Source organism: Diceros bicornis, chromosome 7, assembly GCF_020826845.1.
Source record: "Diceros bicornis minor isolate mBicDic1 chromosome 7, mDicBic1.mat.cur, whole genome shotgun sequence".
NCBI classification, from domain to species: Eukaryota; Metazoa; Chordata; class Mammalia; order Perissodactyla; family Rhinocerotidae; genus Diceros; species Diceros bicornis.
Genome location: NC_080746.1, coordinates 76,812,017 through 76,830,556, shown reverse-complemented (window position 1 = coordinate 76,830,556; position 18,540 = coordinate 76,812,017). Strand labels below are relative to the sequence as shown.

At 46.9% G+C, this 18,540-nt stretch overlaps 1 protein-coding gene across 1 annotated transcript in view; it reads right to left on the bottom strand.

Annotated features, from left to right (window-relative positions):
• NAV2 (neuron navigator 2) overlaps positions 1-17,423 on the bottom strand; it is a 710,120-nt gene extending 692,697 nt beyond the window's left edge. Inside the window, exon 1 of the mRNA XM_058546129.1 lies at positions 16,768-17,423. Within this exon, the coding sequence (XP_058402112.1) occupies positions 16,768-16,842 (75 nt within the window). The 5' untranslated portion in view covers positions 16,843-17,423. The remainder of the gene's footprint in view (positions 1-16,767) is intronic.
• Positions 17,424-18,540: the final 1,117 nt, after the last annotated feature.

Sequence of the window (18,540 nt, the reverse complement as noted above, 5' to 3'; positions counted from 1 at the left end):
CATGGAACGTGGGCTCTAAACACACCTGAAAACGGATCTCAGAAGGGATTATTTCTTCCAAGTTCATTCTTGCAAAAGAGAGAAAGATGTGAATTTCTTGCCCTCAGAAGGAAGCTCAGGTGCCCTTAATGACAAAATTTTGCCCAGATATCTTCCTATGGAAGGTAGAAAAACCAAAGTGAAAATATTGTGCGGGTAAACCTAGCTTTGCATAGTGAAAATTTATGAAAAGTAACAAGAGATCACAATTTTCTAAAGTTCTCTAAGAACTCCATGATGGCATCTTCTGTAAAGCAAACCACTATTTTATACGATGGAAAACAGGTCCCGAACTCTGACACTTTGAAAACAAGATGTTCGTGTACCAATGCTGTTGTCACTGCTATGGTGGCGTCTGTCTGTTCCAGGTCACTGTGCCCCTTGTAGTCCTGCATCCTACTATGTGTTGACTTTCCACTGTGTGCGGGATCTCTGGGGCTCTGGGTGGACCCTGCAGGGGACCCAACCACAGGCTAAGAGGAGCTGAAGACCCACCCACACATAACCAGAATCACAGTTGGAAGACAGGGACAGACAGGGTGACACTGGATGCCTTCCGAAAACCAGGCGAGGAGGGTCAGCTGGCCCAAGAGGATGAAGTCTGGCCACGTGTCTGAGAAACAAGGAAGTGGGACATCCTTTCATGGAAAGCAGTGACAGCAAAGTAGATGAGAGAAGCAGCTACGGCTTCTATGATATTGTGATATAATAAGAAATATATAATTGGCCTTCACTCTGATTCCTGGCACAGAGCTTCCAAATCCCTTGGAATTTCCTGAGTGCAGGGGTCAGAGGAGAGTCTTTTGTTCTACCTGAGTTTATGATAATGACCTGACTCTTGGTGGGCTCCTAGATAACTTCAGGATGGGGGCTGGTTGCCAGAGGAACCACCATGTGATTACAGGGTTGGAACTTTCAGCCCACGCCCCTCCAACCTCCAGGGAGAGGAGAGGGGCTGGAGATGAAGCTAGTCACCATGACCAGCGATTTAATCAATCGTGCCTACGTGTTAGAACCTCCATAAAACCCCTAAGTGATGGGGTTCAGGGAGCTTTGGGGCTGGCGAACACACTGAGGTGCTGGGAGGGGGGCACCCCCAGACACGGCATGCAAGCGCCACACGCCTTTCCACATACCTTGCCCTCTGCATCTCTTCTGTTTAACTGTTGTGTCCTTTATGACAAACCAGTAATAATAAGAATACTGATTTCTTGAGTTCTGTGAGCCATTCCAGCAAATTATCAGACCCGAGGAGGGGGTTGTGGGAACCCCCGATGTACAGCCAATTGGTCAGAAGTACGGAGGTCCAGACTTGCGATTGGCATCTGAAGTCGAGGCAGTCTTGTGGGACTGAGCCCTTAACTTGTGGGATCTGACACCAACTCCAGGTAGACAGTGTCAGAATTGAGTTGAAATGTGGGACACCCAGCTGGTGTCAGAGAATGGGTCTGTGCGGGAAGAAAAAACCCCACACATTTGGTGTCAGAAGCGTTCTGTGGGTAGAAACAGATCATAGTAGCAGAGCTTCAGACACACCTGGGTTTGAATTTCAGTTTCCTCATGTATTAGCTAGGGAAGCTTGGGGGAAATTGCTCAACCTGTTTTCTCATCTGTAAAATGTGGATGATAATAGTAATATCCACATCACCAGATTGTTGAGAAGATTATAGTACGGTGTCTGGTGTACAGCACATGCAAATGATTGGATGAATGAATGAATGACTGAATGAATGATAGCTAATATGTGCAAGGCACTTTTCTAAGTGTTATTAACTTGTTTAATTCTCAAAACAACTCTAGAAGGTGGATACTATATTTGTCCTCATTTTACAGATGAGGAAACAGAGGCCCAGGGAAAGTAACTAAGTTGCTGAAGGTCACACATCAAGGAAGTGGCAGATCTGAGTTTCAAACCCAGGTCTGACGACAGAGCTCGTGTTCTACCCACTGTGACGCTTTGGACAGTGCTGGGCATACGGTGAGTGTTCAATAATTGGTAAATGTTATTATTGTTGTTGTTACATTGCTACTTATGTACAGGGCAGTGCTTCCCAAACTGAGGTCTGTGTACCCCTGGTGGTATACAACATTATTTTAGGTGGTACATTGATGAACTTTTAGAAAATTTCATACCCACAATCTTATTTTAGTGGGTATGAGAGAAATAAGTAGCACATCAAATCCAGGATTTCATTGATATTATCCTTGTGTCAAGGTTAAATTTTTTTTAAATGAGTCATTTTTAAGACAGATAGGGAGTGATAATAATATGGTGGAAATCAGGTCGGTGGTATATTAATGCCTGACAATGGTATCTGATGGAAAGGGTACGGGCTTTGGAGCCGCACAGAGCTGGCTTCAAGACCCAGGTCTACTGTTACCAGCTGTTGGAACCACACGAAAGTTATCTAGCTTCTCTGAGCCTTTACTTTCCCATCTGTAAAGTGGGAACAGCAGCACTGGCTCTCACATGTTGTTGAAACGAGGATTCAAGGTGATAATGTACCGAAAGCACCACAGGGCCACAGCAATTGCTGGTCCAGCTCCGCCTCTCCAGCCCGCCCCTACTCTCCCACCTGCACTGCCCTCACTCACGTCCTGCCCCATCACCTCTCCCTCATCCTCTTCATCTGGTTGAGATCCATGATCTCTTTGGGCACCATCCTGGGGGCCCAGCGATTCTCCTCACCACCCGACTCCAACAGGCGAATCCCTTCTGCCTTCTCAGTTGTGTTGATAATAAGATTTGGAGACTCCATAGGAATCCAAATGGGAAGATACTCCAGGGCCAGGGGCAGAAATTAGATTTTTTTCAATTACCGTAGGCAAAGGGCTTCATGTTGTTCTAGTAACGCAAACTGCTGATTTGCCGTTTCCGTCTTTCAGTCCTACCCGGGCCCTGCCAGCGACTGACGGCCACGAGAGAAGAGAGCCCACGCCTCCAGCACTCACGTGTTCAAGCGCCCGGCATCTCAGTCGGCAGTGAGGCGGCTCCCTGGGCTTGGCTTGACGGCCTCAGGATCAGGGAAGACGGCCAGGGAGGAAGACACTTTACTGCTGGGAACTCTGCCCCGCCTTCTAAGCAGAAGGGTCCCCCCTAAAGTGACCCACATACCAAATCCCAGCAAGAGGCTGAACCAAGGGGCCAAAGAAGCTCAGATCAGTCCAGCAGGAACGAGGCCCAAGGAAAGCCAGGACTCGCCCAGTCGTAGCTGTCACTCCAGGTGACAGACTGGGATTGGAACCCAAGTCTTCCGGAAACTGTGACTTTTCCTCAGACTTCCATAGACAAGGGATGGTGGTCCCAAAGCAGATGCACGAAGACCTCAGTAACAAAGTGCAATTTCTCATGGCTTAGCCTGAGCTCAGAAACAGATAAAGGAGAATTCACTTCCCGTCGGCACCAATACAATAAGCCAAGTGCTGTGCTAAGTACTTTATGCACATTATCTCACTTAATATAACCTTACAAGGTAGAAACTGTTAGTATCCACGTTTTAAAGACAAGGCAGTGAGGCTCAGAGATGATAAGAAACTTTCCCAAGATCAAAAAGCCAGTACATTCTGAGGCAAGGATTGAAACCCAGATTGTTCTAATTGCCAAAGTTCTTTCCACCTTACCATTCAGCCTCCTGTTTTCCACTGTTGAAAGCTCCATCTTCCCGGGTATATTCCATTTGTCAATTTGTGGAACCTGAGTAGATACTTGTTTCATTATTCATTTAATGCTTGGTTTCTCCATTGGGCTGTGAGCTTTGTGAAGGCAGGGACAATCCAGTGAGAAAGAAAAACATTCAACAGTTGATTTCATCCTTCCCCTGACCATCCACCCGGAGACTGCCTCCTCCTCTCCAGTCTCCTCTTTCCATCAAGTTCTATCCAACAGAGTAGAGATGTCAATCACTGCCTGCCCATGCACGCCTCCCCACGTCCTCCTGGAGTAACCTACCCTTAGAAGCTAGGTTTGTACCATGTGCCCCTGCCCCACCCTCGCCATAACTGATAGGCCCAGGAACGGACACGTAACTCAAGAGTGGCCAACACAGAGGCAGACCTGCCTCCTGACTTGCTTCTAAGCTCACAAGATGAGACGGGCCCATCAGATTATCTCGTGATCCTGAACTAAGAAACACAGAAGGAAGTTCTCAGGGGAAGTGATATTGAAAGAGGTAGGTGGTGATGGTGGATGGAGGTGACGAAGGTCAGCCTTGAAGTTAAAAGGGAAGAGGAAAAAACTATGACTAGCAGCAAAGGAAGGATGTTGAGAAGGAGAGAAAGGAACTGGTGCAGAGAGAGAGGCAGAGAAAGGACACAGCAGCCAAGGAGGAATGAGCGGCCAGGCCTTGGAGTTGCCTTATTTCCTGCCCTTCCTGAAGGCTGGTTCTCGAAATTTCTTGGGGTTCCTAAGCACACATGTCCTTTCTACTAAAAAACAACACCAAAAAATAACCCTCTTTTTTTCCTAAGGGAACTTAAACGAAACTCTTTGCAATTAAAAAAACAAAAACTTTTCCTCCACCCTTTCCTGCAGCCCCCCAATTTTGGTGTTAATGGAGGTGGTCACAGGTTTCAATCCATTGTGACAGTAATTCTCAGACTTCGGTGTACATTAGAATCACTGGAATGCATATTTAAAATGCAGCTTCCTGGGCTCTAACCCCAAATAGTCTAATTCACTGGGTCTGGATCAGGGCTGTTTTTTCAGATAATTCTGATGCAAATGCTCTAGAACCAAACTGCGAGAAATCCTGCCTCAAATTTGCTTTTCGTCAGTTGTATTATGAGGAAAATATTAACCATCACACATGACAAACACACTTTGCCCAGGAAAGGTCTACATGATGCCAGGGTGTGTTAGTCAGCTTTTGCTGCATAAAATATCTCAGGGACACACCAAAAACAGTTTTTATTTCTCACTCACAGGTCTGCACGTTCGCTAGGGCAGCTCTGTTTCGGGTCTATTCCACGTGTTTTGAGCCTGGGGTAGAACGTGAACAGCCGGCTGGGACAGATTCTGCTCACAGTGGAAATCAGAAGCCCCTAGAGGGGAAGTGGAGACAAATTATGCCTCTTAAGGCCTAGGCTTGGAACTGGCACACTGAGCCTCTACCCACAGTCCACTGGTCAGCAGGTCACTGGCCATGCCCAACATCAGTGGAGGCGGGAAGTACCCTCCTCTCACGGGGCTGTGGGCAGGGGGGGAAATGACTGTTTGTCAAATAATCTAAACCACAACAAGGGGCATGTAGCGTAACGGTGGCACTTTGGGTCAAGGAGGTCATTTGGCCGTACTAGGATCAAACCACCCTGGCTGACACTCAAAGGACCAACCTTAATCAGCACCGCTTTGCACAAAGCTGTTTCTCTTGAATGTCAACCCATTTCTACTCAGGAATCATCTGGAAGAATAACACCATGCTCTTTCCTTTCTGGGTAAGAAGGGCCCAGGTGAGCCCAGGCATTTCTAATCAATGGCTAGATCATTTGTCTGCATTTCAGAACATTCCACGGGATTCAACAGGCCATGTCTCCCTCTTGACTCCTCATTACTTGCTCTCATAACTTGTCCCACTATGCTGCAACCTATAAGGGCATATTTTGCACTGATTTATTCAGTGCATCCCTTTTTGGGTACATCTGAGCCGCTGTTCTTGTCTCTAATCTCATCTCTAAATAATCAGCTCATGCAGACATAACGAAGTGACCCTCCCGGTCACCCGTCACCATGGACCCATGGAAACTCAAAGGAAAAAGGCACATCTCCGCCAGGGGCGTGGGAAATAATAGATTCACAATAATAGAACTGGATCTTCGCAGTTAAGAAACTACACACATAAAGACGCACAAATGCAGGACATTCACCTCTAAGCAGTCCTCCCGGACAGCCTTTCTCCCATCACAAAATCAAAGACAATTAAAACCTTCTCCTTTCTAAGATGCTACTGCTCTATGTCACCGAGTCAGAGTCACAGGACAGCCCTAACTCTCCCTTTCACCCTCCTCAATTGAGAAGGTCTACTCTCGTTCATTCATTCAACAAACACCGACTGATCATCTACCACGTGCCAAACAACGTAATATGTGTTAGGAATATAGAAATAAACATGAAACTGAATGGCTAGTGAAGAAGAGAGACTTCAAGTAATTGATTAAATGCAGATTTACACAAGTGAGATGCCTAAGATGTAAGAACTACAATTCTTTGTTCTACATTTTAGCTTTCCTGCAAATTTTCCCATGTCATTAAGGATTTTTGCTTATTGCAGTTTTTAATTATATCAGTGAAAAAAGAGAGAAATATTTTAACTTAAACTTCGAATCACACACTTGAGGGAGCCTTTCATCTACAATCCACCCTTTAGGAGGCGGGGCTGAGGGAAACGCATTCACCTACCTAAGAAGCTAGCAAAAACCTGGATTCTGAACATAAAGGCACCACGTTCCCAGGTGTCCAGATTGGTACCTCTGTGATGGCTGTACAAGAGATGAAAGACATAGGATTCTGCCAGTTGTAATCAAGATGTTGACTCGGGTCCCTCAAGTCCCACTGTGACCCCAGAGGTTCGAGGGAGCATGGAAATGGACAAGGCTTTGAGTAACCTTGTCTCTATTCACTCAGCTTAGCCAAGGGAGAAATCCCCATGTAATCCAAGTGTATTTCTCAGCCTTCCTCTCCAACACATACAGTTACACAGCTCTGGCTCATTCCCCAAATGACCCCCAGTTCTCACATCAGGAACCACCCTGATCTGGCTCCACTGGCCACCTGCCCCAATCCCAATCCTTGCCTCTGCTTCCTCCCAAATGAACCAGGAATGCAGACGCCAGGCTTCAGATGCTCCCTCTCCTCTGAAGAGGCTGCACTGTAAAATCATCCACTCCCGCTCTGCCATCCGTGTCTCCTCCCATCTCTCTTCCCATCCCCCAAGTCCTTCTCTGTCCGATTATCCCAGAGAGAAGCAATGTTAAAAATTAATGCCCTAATGATGGGAGTCAGAGATGTCATTATTTTGATTCAAACAACAGGTGTGGAAGGATCTGATCTAAGCTTTAGGAGCAAAGTAACCTAGGATGGATTTGGAAAACCTTGGTTAATTGGAACTCACCTCTAGGTAACCAGATTTTTTTTCCTGGTGCTGAGGCGTTAGAGGGTGCCACGAAGTGTAATAAACAAAATTCATAAAATGTATTCCAGCAAAAATGCAACTTGCAGGGGAGTGTTTTAGAACCACACAAAAGAGTTAGCCTAATCCCCACATGCCAGAGTCCTGTAAACTGTAATTCGATGTGCGGAACGATGAGGCCAAGGCAGTTCCTACAGGATTGCTACATGAAGAAAGATTTGGTTGTTTTCAGTGGCTGTTCTTCTAAAGCAGAAAAGCAGACTTTCTTTTAGGAAGATGTGCAGTAACGAAAGTTTAAACCAGAAGTAATTTTATCATACCTTCAATTAACCAGAAAAGTAAACTCAAATGAACCGGCAGTAGTCATCCATCTCCCCCACCCATATTTTATTCCCCAAATATGCCACTTAGAGGATTTTGCCAAATGAGTAAAGGGAAACATATGATAAGAATTATAGTGGATATCATTTAATCCTTAACTGTACGCTAAGTACCGTGTTAAATACTTCCAGTGCATTCTACCTCTCAGTCCTCACTAAAGGTTTTATTATTATCAGCCTGATGTTGAAGAGGAAGAAGCAGAGGCTAGAAAGGATAAATAAATTATCCAATGTAATAAAGTCCCAAAGTTGTGTTATTAGCAAATCCCACACAACCCAGGTGACATTGTCACTCTTTTTCCCTGCAGTTTAAGACGTTAGTTTAGAGAGTTTAAGAAAGGAGTGAATGATGACAGAGTACCGACCAACAGGAAAAAGTGAGGTCTAAAGAGATCAGGTAAGTAAAAGGGCTTTAACAAATATGCCAACCCCAGATCCCTACATAGGACGCCAGCAGGAAAGCTGGCGTTGCTACCATTTCTTATAATTAAATCTCGGCCCTTCTCTGTGCTGAGGACTCGGCAATAAGGTTCATGGAAGCCAGTTTGGGATAGAGCTGGAAGGCCAAAGGAAATGCATTTTACTTATATTCAGAGCTATCCTCATGCAATTTATATGTATCTTTCAAATAAATGGGGAGAGGAACCTATGAGGTGCCAGAATTACTGCTCAACTGCCAGCACCTTTAGGACCAGAAATAACCTAACTTTTCCAGTATCTTTAAAGTCGGGTCCAAAACATGCCAAGTCTTCTTTCCCACTGAGAATTAAGCTGAAATAACAAAACATCAGCATTCATTTTTGCTGCCTGAGGAAGGCAGTTGTGTTTTCTGGAAAGTGACCCTAAACTGGAGGAGAAAAGGGCTAGAGCTCTTCATCCCATCTGGTTATTAACAAGTTGTATGACCTTGGGCAGGTCACTTCACCTGTCCATGCTTCACGGACCTCACCCACCAAATGAAGAGAGCATTGACTGCTCTGTTATGACTGTTCAGGAGATCATGGTGCATCCAAGGTGCATAAGACAGTCATGTTCCAAAGTGCCACCGGGCTATCGGACACCATTCTACCAGACACACGGGGGGCTCTGAACCGTGGAGACTCCTGGGACTCAAGCCACCTGGGACCCGAGTCAACCATATCCAGTTGCTGGCCAAATTCTATTCCTTTGTATCTCTGCTCATTTTTCCCTTCCCTTTGTCTTAGCCCTGGAGTAGAAGCTTCTCGCCGAATGCCCACATCACTGCTGTGGCCTCCTAACTGGTCTCTCTGATTCCAGGATCTGTCACCCACACTGCTACCCTCACCCCTCCCTAGCCACCCTCGATTATTCTAAAGTCTTCCCAAGCTCCACTTTCAGGGCATCCTAATTCCAAAGCCTGCAGTGGTTTCTCAGTGCCCACTGGATAAAACCCCTACTGTTCACATGGGTTGTCCCAGGCTCTCCATTTTCTCTCTTCATCCTTTCCCTTCATGCATTTGCTCACTCAACAAATATTTACAAACACCTACCAGCCTCAGGTGGTGCGTTGGATGCTGGGGAACTGACCTAGCATCTGCTCTCAGGGAGTTTACAGTCTGGGTTGTTGTAGGCAGAATGCCTTACGCCCACTCTCTCTCACTATCTGCCACTGTAATAGTCTGCTAGGGCCGCCATAACAAAACACCATGGACGGGGTGGCTTAAACAACAGAAATTTATTTTCTCACGGTACTGGAGGCTGGAGGTCCAAGATCAAGGTGTCAGCAGGTCCGGTTTCTCCTGAGGGTTCTGCCCTTGGCTTCCAGACGGCCACCTACTCACTCTGTCCTCACATGGCCTTTCCTCTGTGCACACACATCCCTGGTGTCTCTTCCTCTTCTTACAAGGACACCAGTCATATTGGATAGGGCCCCACCCTTAGGACCTCATTTAACCTTCATCACCTCCTCGAAGGCCCTATCCCCAGACACAGTCACACTGGGTGTCAGAGCTTCACAGATGAATTTGGGGCATGGGGACACAGTTCAGTCCACCTGTGAGCTGCTTATTTAGTCCTCCCTCCAGGGTGCTTCTCACTCGGTCCCTCACAGGCAGAGCTCAAGTTCCTTCTCTTCCAGGGAAACCTCTCCACCTCTGACCTCACCAAACCAGACAGACACTTATCTAATGTCACTGTCACTGACTCCTCCAAGACACTGAAAGTGCCAAGAGATGAGGGACAGTATCTAAGTTCATCATTGTGACCCCAGTGCCTCATGCTGTGGCTGGCTGGCATACAGTAGGTGCTCAATAAATGAATGTGGGATGAATGAATGAATGAGACTGATCTTGTCCTGTCTCACAGTCTGCATTGAAACGAAGGCAGGGCATTGGCCAGACTCCTTGCTCTCCTCTCTCCCCCTATACCTGAGCAGAGGCTCTAAACTTACTGAATTGAGTTGCATCTAGCTACAGTCTCTTTCCATCCTCCTTCAATGACATGTGAAATGTGCTGTGGTAGGTCCTCAGTGTACATCCCCCGAGCGTTTCGTTAACAACCCCTCCATTCACGCCAGGAAGACAGGCTGGCCATCCAGGCAGGGAGCTGTCAGGAGGCAGATCAACTTGTAACTGCCACTACCTCTGGATCCAAAGGGGCAGCAGCGGCAGCACGGCCCAGGCCGAAGAGTGAGCGCTTCAGCTCATGTGGAAAGAGCTCGGGGAGCTGGGGCTGGAGCTGCAGCCTCACCTGTCCTGTGAGTATCCATCCGTCCAGACCCCGACCCACAGCGGCAGCTCCTCGGAGCTCCTTCACCAGGGCAGAGGAATGCCTCTACAGCAGCTCAGCCTCACCACGGCCTATGACTGGCCTTGGGGAGGGTGGTGGCCTGTAGCTCTGACTTGAGGAATGATGTGGCCATAGTTCCCGGATGAACAACACCTGTAAGATGTCATACAGGCCAATCCCGCTACAGAGCATGTACGCGTGTGTGTGTCCAAGGACACACACGTACACAACCGCAAGGAAGTTGGAAAAAGCAATTTTAGCAATAAAATCCAGTTTTAAAAACTTAGAGAGATAATCCCCACAGCGAAGTGAAAAACAGTGAGGTGCTGGAGTCTAGCAGACAAAGCAAGTGGTGAACCTTGGAGAAGTCCCTTAACCACAGCTTTCGCACCTGTAAAATGGGTTAATAATACCCACATCAAGGGCTCGGGGAAGATCTAAATGAGATGAAACCAAAGGGGTGCCTAGCGCACTCTGGCACACAGCGGCTGTTCAATACGTTAGTTACTTTTCCTGTCCTTGGTCTATTAATCTATTGTCTTAATCCTTTCTGAAAAATTCACTAAACCTAGCCATGTGTGTTTAGAAAAATTACCTTAAAATATATGTGCCTTGTTTTTCTTCTTTGCCTGAAAAGAAATGATAACTGCCCTGCTTCCACTGGTGCAAACCAGTGAGAGGGGATTCCGCCAGGAGAAGCATTAGAAAGTGTCACTGCTGCTCGTCACTCCGTCCAAAAGGCTGCAAATCCCCTCCAGCCACCACTGCGCTGAAGCTTGGCAGCACCTCAGCTTCATCCCTCTCCATCAGCTGGGTCTGTTCACTAACCCGAACCCTCCTGCCTCTTCCTTCAAAACCTTGCTTCTCTACACCCCTTTTTTCTATTCCACTCACCAGCCCCACTCCAGCCTCCCTTAATCAAATGTTTCCATCCCTGCAGAGAGCTCCTAACCATCTCCTTGAATCTTATTTCTCCCTCTTCTTTCTACAAGAGTGAATAACATATTAAACCACTCATTTTGGAAGATAGCTTCAGGAGCACAGGGAAAGAGGAATCTCAAAGCAACAAGTAACATTCACGCATTCAGCCAACACTTATTGGGGCCTACTGTGTGCCAGGGGGTGAAGCGATGGACAAGACCTGTTCCTTCTTCAGTGAGCCAACAATCTGGCTCAGGGGTGTGAGGTGGGGAAACACCTGGGCCACAGGAGAGTGTGGTGAACTGCTACCCCAGCTGCATTTGACCAAGGTCAGAAACATGAGGAGGATCCATTCTTCACGGAGGATGGAGGAGGGGGCTCGAGGGAGGGCCTTCCAGGTGGACACGATGCATAAGCAAAGACTCAGAAGTGGGGGAAATCTGAGGGTTGTTCACGGAACAGCGATCAGAGTTTGGCAAGAAGAGAAGATTTGGGTAAGAGAATGGGAGGCTCTAACGGTCACAGCAATTCCCACTTATTGAGTATTTCCTATGTGCCAGGGACAGTGCTAAGCACCTGACGACCTATGAGTAAATACCCCTGGGGAACAGCTCAGGGGGTAACAGAACTTTCCCATGTTTGAAGCTGAGGTCTACAAGACTCCAGTGAGATTCGAGCTCTTACCTATTACACCCTAGAAGTCGGGCACAGCGTCAAGTGCCAGGGCTGGGGAGGGTGTCCTCTTCTGAGAACACAGTGGGAAATCACTGAATAGGATGATGACAGCTGGACTCCGGGAAGAGTAATTTGGCCAGGAGTGGAGGATGGACCAGAGGAGAAATGGAAACAAGAGAGCCAGCCAGGAGGCTGTGCCATCAGCCAGGCACGAAGAGTTCCTGGACCTGAAACTAGGGTAGTGGCAGTGAGATTAGAAAGAAGAGACAGCTGCCAGATAGGATACGCTGTGGTACAGGAGCAGGTGTGGCTGACAACTGGATGAAGAGCTAGTGGACTTGAGGGGAGGGAGGGGAAGGTCAAGTGATTCTGAGCTGCAACCACAGGTGATAGGGAAGTTGGGGATACTGTTAATAGAAATGAAGAGGAGAGGCTGATGTGGCAAGTATGATAAAACAGTCCCCTTTGCAGGGCAGGATTTGGCAATCCAGAGCAGTCCAGCCAACCCTGGAAATTTTAATTACACGAAGCCCGTGTTCACCCTTGCCAAACTCATTTTAAAAAAACTGTCTCCAGGAGCCTTTCATGCTGAAAAGCTGACAGCCAGGAGAATATTCAAACTAAACCATCTTTGTCACCACTCAGTCACCACGTATCTTAAAAAACCCTGAACAATTCTTATTTTACAGTGTTCATCCTCTGTGGGAAAGCCCTGTCTGTGAAGGACAAACTTCTAAGGAGGAGTAGAGAAAAATCAATCAAAAAGTCATTCCCTTGACTGATCAATAGGCGTCTGTCAGGGAAATTTTACTTCTCCCATCTATGCTAGCTAAGTAGGTTCATACAGCACTGAGCAGTACTTACCTCACTGAGTTTCTCCCCGTGGCAATTTGCAGCCCCCTGCCTCTCTGGATTTTTCCTGACTTCAGCACAGAATTTGAAGTTGACAAGTGCCAGGCATGCATAGGGAGCTGCCGTCTGTAAGTGGCGCCAAGATAAGTCACCAAAGGGGGAGTTCTGAATGGTACCCGTCCCTGCTGCAGGGAGAGTGGGCACGTCCACGGCTGAAGCCGGCCGTCTGACTCTCCCATGGCCGGCCGCTTCTCATCACTGAGGTCTCCACAGAAAGGACACTCCCTCCGGGAGCTGTCCCCTTCACCCAGCTAAAACTCACCCTCTTGGGGGCAAGAAGGGGTCTATACCTTGATCTGCGTGGTGGCTGCACAGGTGTATAAGAGGTATAAAAAATCGTCGAGCTGTGAATTTAAGAAGCATGCACTTTACTTGACGTGTTATACCTCGATTAAAAAGGAAATTAAAAACAATTATAAATATGAAACACACCCCTCCCTCGCCCATTACACCACTATGCTCTATCTTCTTTAGAGGATAGGCCATTGTCTGCAAATAGATGATGTCGTTAATTCCTGTTGTTTGCTGTTCAGAGAGGTACTGTCTAATCCGGTAGCCACTAGTCACATGTGTCTATTTAAGTTTAAATTAATTAAAACTAAATAAGATTTAAAATTAAAGTCCTCCATCACACTAGCCACATTTCAAGTGCTCCGTGGCTGTATACAGCTAGTGGCTACTGATGTGTACAGTACACGAATAGGACATTTCCGTCACAGCAGGGAGTTTTGTTGGACAATGCTGGTCCAAAATGTAAGCCTCGGAAAAGAAGAGACCTTGTCCGTCTAGTTGATACCTAGATCCTAGAATGGTGCTTGGCACATGGAAGACACTTCATAAATACTTGTTAAGTAGATGAATAAAAGAATTTTGTAATACCAAAAAAAAAATCACAAAGCAAAACCAAAAACCTGGAAACATCCTAAATGTACACCTATAAGGAATTAGTTTAAAAATTTTGGCCCATTCTATAGTAAAACTCTATTCAGTCATTAAAAGGCATTAGGTAGGTACGTATGCAATGATTCAGACAGATATCCACACTATATTAAATGAAAAAGCAAGTTGCTTAAAAATATATAGAGTATGATTCTATTTTATTAAGAAATGCAAACCAAAAATAATCAGGAATGATATACACCAAACTGTTATCAGTAGTCACTGCTGGAGAGAATTAGAGAAAAGAGGAATTTACACTCTCTGCATTCTTCTAAATGGTTTGAATGTGTAATAAGTAGGTATTACTTGAGTACTTTTTCTAATGATTTAAAACAAAATCCCATGCAGCCCTCTAAGAACAAAAGAAAAAAAAGCAATCCCACATTGAAACTGCCCCAAGCATATACAGAACATTTCTTAAATAATTACCAAGTGCCAAATTCCTTACCAGCTTTATTTCATTTAATCTTAACAGCAGCCCTGTAATTAAATGTTACTGTCCTCTGTTAAAAATGTAGACTCTAAAGATCAGGGAGGTTAAGTAGCTTTCCCAGGGTTGCACAGCTATCACACACACAGCATTTGAACTCAGCTTTCTCACCCCATAGCTCACAGCACTCTTCACCGCAGAAAGCACAGGCAAATACCTCCCAAGACCCAGATCCCAGAGGAGCCCTGGACTAGACCCTTCATCTGCATGAAACCCCACAGAAGGGCCAAGCTACAACGAAGCACATGAAACCTACCAAACCCTCGAGAAAGTGGCTTTTGCTGCTCAGGACAGTAGGAAATATAGCAAAATTGAAGGTAGCCACTCTCCCCCTGCCTTGTCTCCCCAGCTTATCCCACAACTGTCAATTGAATCACACACACACACTGACAGCAGCGCCACAGGATCTGCTGCCAGTGAACACTTGGTAACGTAAGCGTGCTGGCAGAGCCTTCCCAGCAACCCAGCAGATGCCTCGACTGTGGCTTTGTTGGATTTTCAGCCAATCCCCCCTGAAGAGGAGTTTTCAGCTCACCCGCGATATCTGAGCCAAAACACTGCCGAGTCGCCTTTCAGCTCCGTGGACAAGACATTACAGGCTGCGTGCCGGGAGGCTTGTTTAGCTTCACACTTGACGCAAATGGGGTGTGTGTTTACCCACAAACACACACATGCACACACCAACAGAGGCTGCCGCCGCCAACAGAAGCCGCTGCAGTGGTGGTATTTCTAGAAGCCCAGAAACTGTACTCGAGCAATGTGGAACTCGATCACAACGCCTATCAGGAAAAACAATCTAATTCCTCCCAAGCCAAGTTTCAACCACTGCCCGGAAAATTCGGTAGGAGATGAAATGTAATACTCTATTAAGCCTTACTTTGCCCGCACAAGCGAGAACTCACTCAAGCACAGAGAGTCATTAAAATGGATCTTACATATATCATTATAAATTTAATAATCGCCATGACGGCTAGAGTTCAAGTTAAAATGAATGTCAGCTGAGCATAACCAATTGATGTTACCCCAGCTGCCGCAGAGCCTCACTAGGGGTTACATTCTACTTCCAGAGGCTCCGAAGTACATGTGGACCCAACACAGCCAGAGCCAAGAACAGATGGGAAATGCAGACATCTACACCTAGCCAAGGAGAGGCCGTCATAATTGCATATTATCTCGGTGTACCAGCCCAATTAAAATTTTCTACAGTGTCAGAGGTCCCAAATGTTCCTCCACTAAGTGTCTGGATACCAAACGTGGCTAACACTTACTAAAATGCAGTCAATCCCAGGTTCTGTTCACAACAATTATCAATTTTCCTCCTATCTCTCAGAGAGCTCCTGTACAAATAGGAGCAGAGAGGTCTCCTGTGTACAGGTTATACACTGAACAAAATCAAACATCGCAAGACAAATTTCACTTACCCAGGCGCCTAAGATAGTGGCATTCTTCCTGCATTACCGGGAGTGCAGTCACAGGAGTGGAAATTTTTTTTTAAGAATGGAGTCAGTATCTGTGTTTTTAAAAAGTAGTTTGTTTCAATCTATTTTTATCCTTTGAAAGTCAGAGCAAAACCCCATACAAAATCCTTCTTTCACACACACACATAAACAGCTAAAATTATAGGGAAGAGTTATAAGGCTAGTTTTCACCTCCATGTGTAGTTCACACGGGGAAGAGATGATCTTTGAGACTCACGAGGAGAGGGGACACTCCACCCCACACTGAGAGAACACCAGAAGTTTTTCTACCATCCACAACATTTCAAAGGAAATATCAGAAATCATTTTCAGATTCACATAGACTCTGGCTCTGCATGAGCTGTATTTAACCCTTACCACACCCTGGTCCCAGCAATTCCCCCAAGAGGGAGTGAGGAGACATTGTTTCAACCTTCTTCCCAGACAAGCAGCCACTCGATGCTACTCCCCAATGTGTCTGGCTTTTAAAGACAAGCTGAACTTTAACTGGTAGATACAGATCCTGGGTGATGGTGGCTTTCAGACCGATGACAGCAAACGACCTTCACTCAACGGGCCTTTTTAAACAGCTGTGACATTCTCACAGATGGGGCAAAAGAGTGAAGTAGGATATGTTTTTGATCCATAAACATAAGAGCCAGCAGACCACACGGAGAATAACTCAGACAAAACCACCGCTGTCAGGAGCACCATTTCCAAAAGGTGCTAAGAGTGTGTGAATCCCGAATGGGCCTTCAGAACAAATAAGCTCGTATTTGACTCAGAGAACACCAACACTTTTTGTCAACTCCCTGAGCTAAAGCTTATAAATCTTTACCTTTCTGGCTCCAGGATTGAATTTTTTTTCCCTTCTTTCTCTCTCTCCCACCCCATCAACAAGTCAAGGATTCAAGCAGCAGTAGGACCTGGCAAATCACAAGCCACCACCCTGGCTCCTTAACCAGAGGAAAGACAAACAAGCACAATCGACGACAACAACATTCTGAGGACCACCTGGGCTCTCTGAATCATGCTTAGCAATTCCAGCACCATAAGCCAAGTGACAAAGTTCTGCCACTTACCCTCTTTTGATCTTCCAGTCCATGGGTAACCAGCTTTCTCTTCTGCTGTTGGCTGGACTCAGAAACCGATTCCATTTCCCAGGAATAAAATCCCCTCTCTCCTTCAGCGATGCTTCCAAATCCACAGAGGAAGAAAACAACCCAGGCAAAAGTGATGCATACACGCCGCCAGACAAAGCTCCCGCCAGCTAAAGAAATCCACGCTACCTCCTCAAAGGTCTTCCAGACTTCTTAGAATCCACTCGGGAACCTCACTCGCCATCGCTGCCTTAGCAATGAGGGCGGCTGCTGCCGGCATCGTGAGAGCTGGGACTTGGGGGTTTACTTCAGTTCCAAGGCTGGCTTCCTGAGAGCCCAGAGGACAGATTTGGGCAAAGACGAGTCCATATCCTGGGGCACGTGCCACATTACTGCCCCAGAAATCCTTTCCCTCACTGTCTCCTTGGCACAGATAATTTATATGTCAATAACAATGTAAATGGGCATTTAATCCACAGAGCTGATAGCATCCACATCCCTCTCCGCCAGCCCCTGACTCCCATAAATCACCATAAATGCTGCTCGCAAAGCCGCCCCTCACAGTTCTTGCAAGTGTTCGTCACAGAGGTGGCTCCCCTCCCGGGCTGTCATCTTCCTTCACAGAGTAAGACCCATACCTGCGGAGAAAAGGTTCAACGGTCAGATTTGTCTTTTGTGGAGAAGTACAGGTTTGAGCTGTCTTGACCACCATCTGGAGCCCAAACCAAACAGCAGCCGGCAATCTTCCTCCGAGCCCCTCAGTACTCCGAGTGCATCCACAGGCAAGCAACCGGGGGACCTCATGGGCTCCCCACTCCTCCTGGCGAGAGACACACGGAGGACCCCGTTCTTGAAATAAGCACGCCAGAGCCGGAAATGAGTTCTCTTTCACACCTATGTGGAGTGCATCGTCATCATCATCGTAGGACTAAGGCACTCAGGTATGAGGAGACAGGGAAGCAACGGTCTGTGAAGCAAAAAGGCATCAACATTTTCCCCCCAATTACAGGTGCGGAGGCAGCGTGCGGCAGGCGAGACACCAGGGTCCGCTGGGGAGGTGAAAAAGAGCAGCCTCGATTGTCTGAGAGCGAAGAGGCAACTGTGCTACGGAGCCGCATTCCCTGCCTCAGAACCTGCAGGCAGAGCAGGCACCCAGTCACCTCCTGGCTGACGTCACAGAAGCTTGGAGGGACAGACAGGGAGGAGAGAGGAGGGACCTCAGTACCAAGGAAAATGTTTCCCACGGGTGCACCCTTCCATGAACGCATCTGAGAGGTGGGAACATATATGAGAAGCCCCATGAAGATGCCCCAATACATAATTATGAATGCCTCTTCCCATACATAGCATCAGCACTACCAGGAAAGAAAGGAAAAAGGGAAAAAAGCCCTTTAGTAAAAGGCACTAGTTTCTTGCCAGCGTTTCTAATCAACGCACTAGCCATTCTACTATTCAGGCCGCGCCAGCCTCCGGGAAAGCTGTGGCCAGATCCGGCCGCAGCGGGCAGTAGACAGAAGCCCTCAGACCCTCCCTTGCAGCTGTCCTGACCAGTGGCTACTCTGGAATGAGGCCGAAGCCATCCTCTATCACAAAAGGCTTCCGCACAGCTCAACGCCAAAGCAGGTTAAAAGGCAGGGAGAGACTCAGCCACAAAGGGCTTGTAGGAGGAAGAAGAGAAATGCTTCTCTTGGGAGAGAAGCTGCAGAAAGACTGAAGGTCCTACACCACACACAACACCCGGCCAGAGCAGATTTC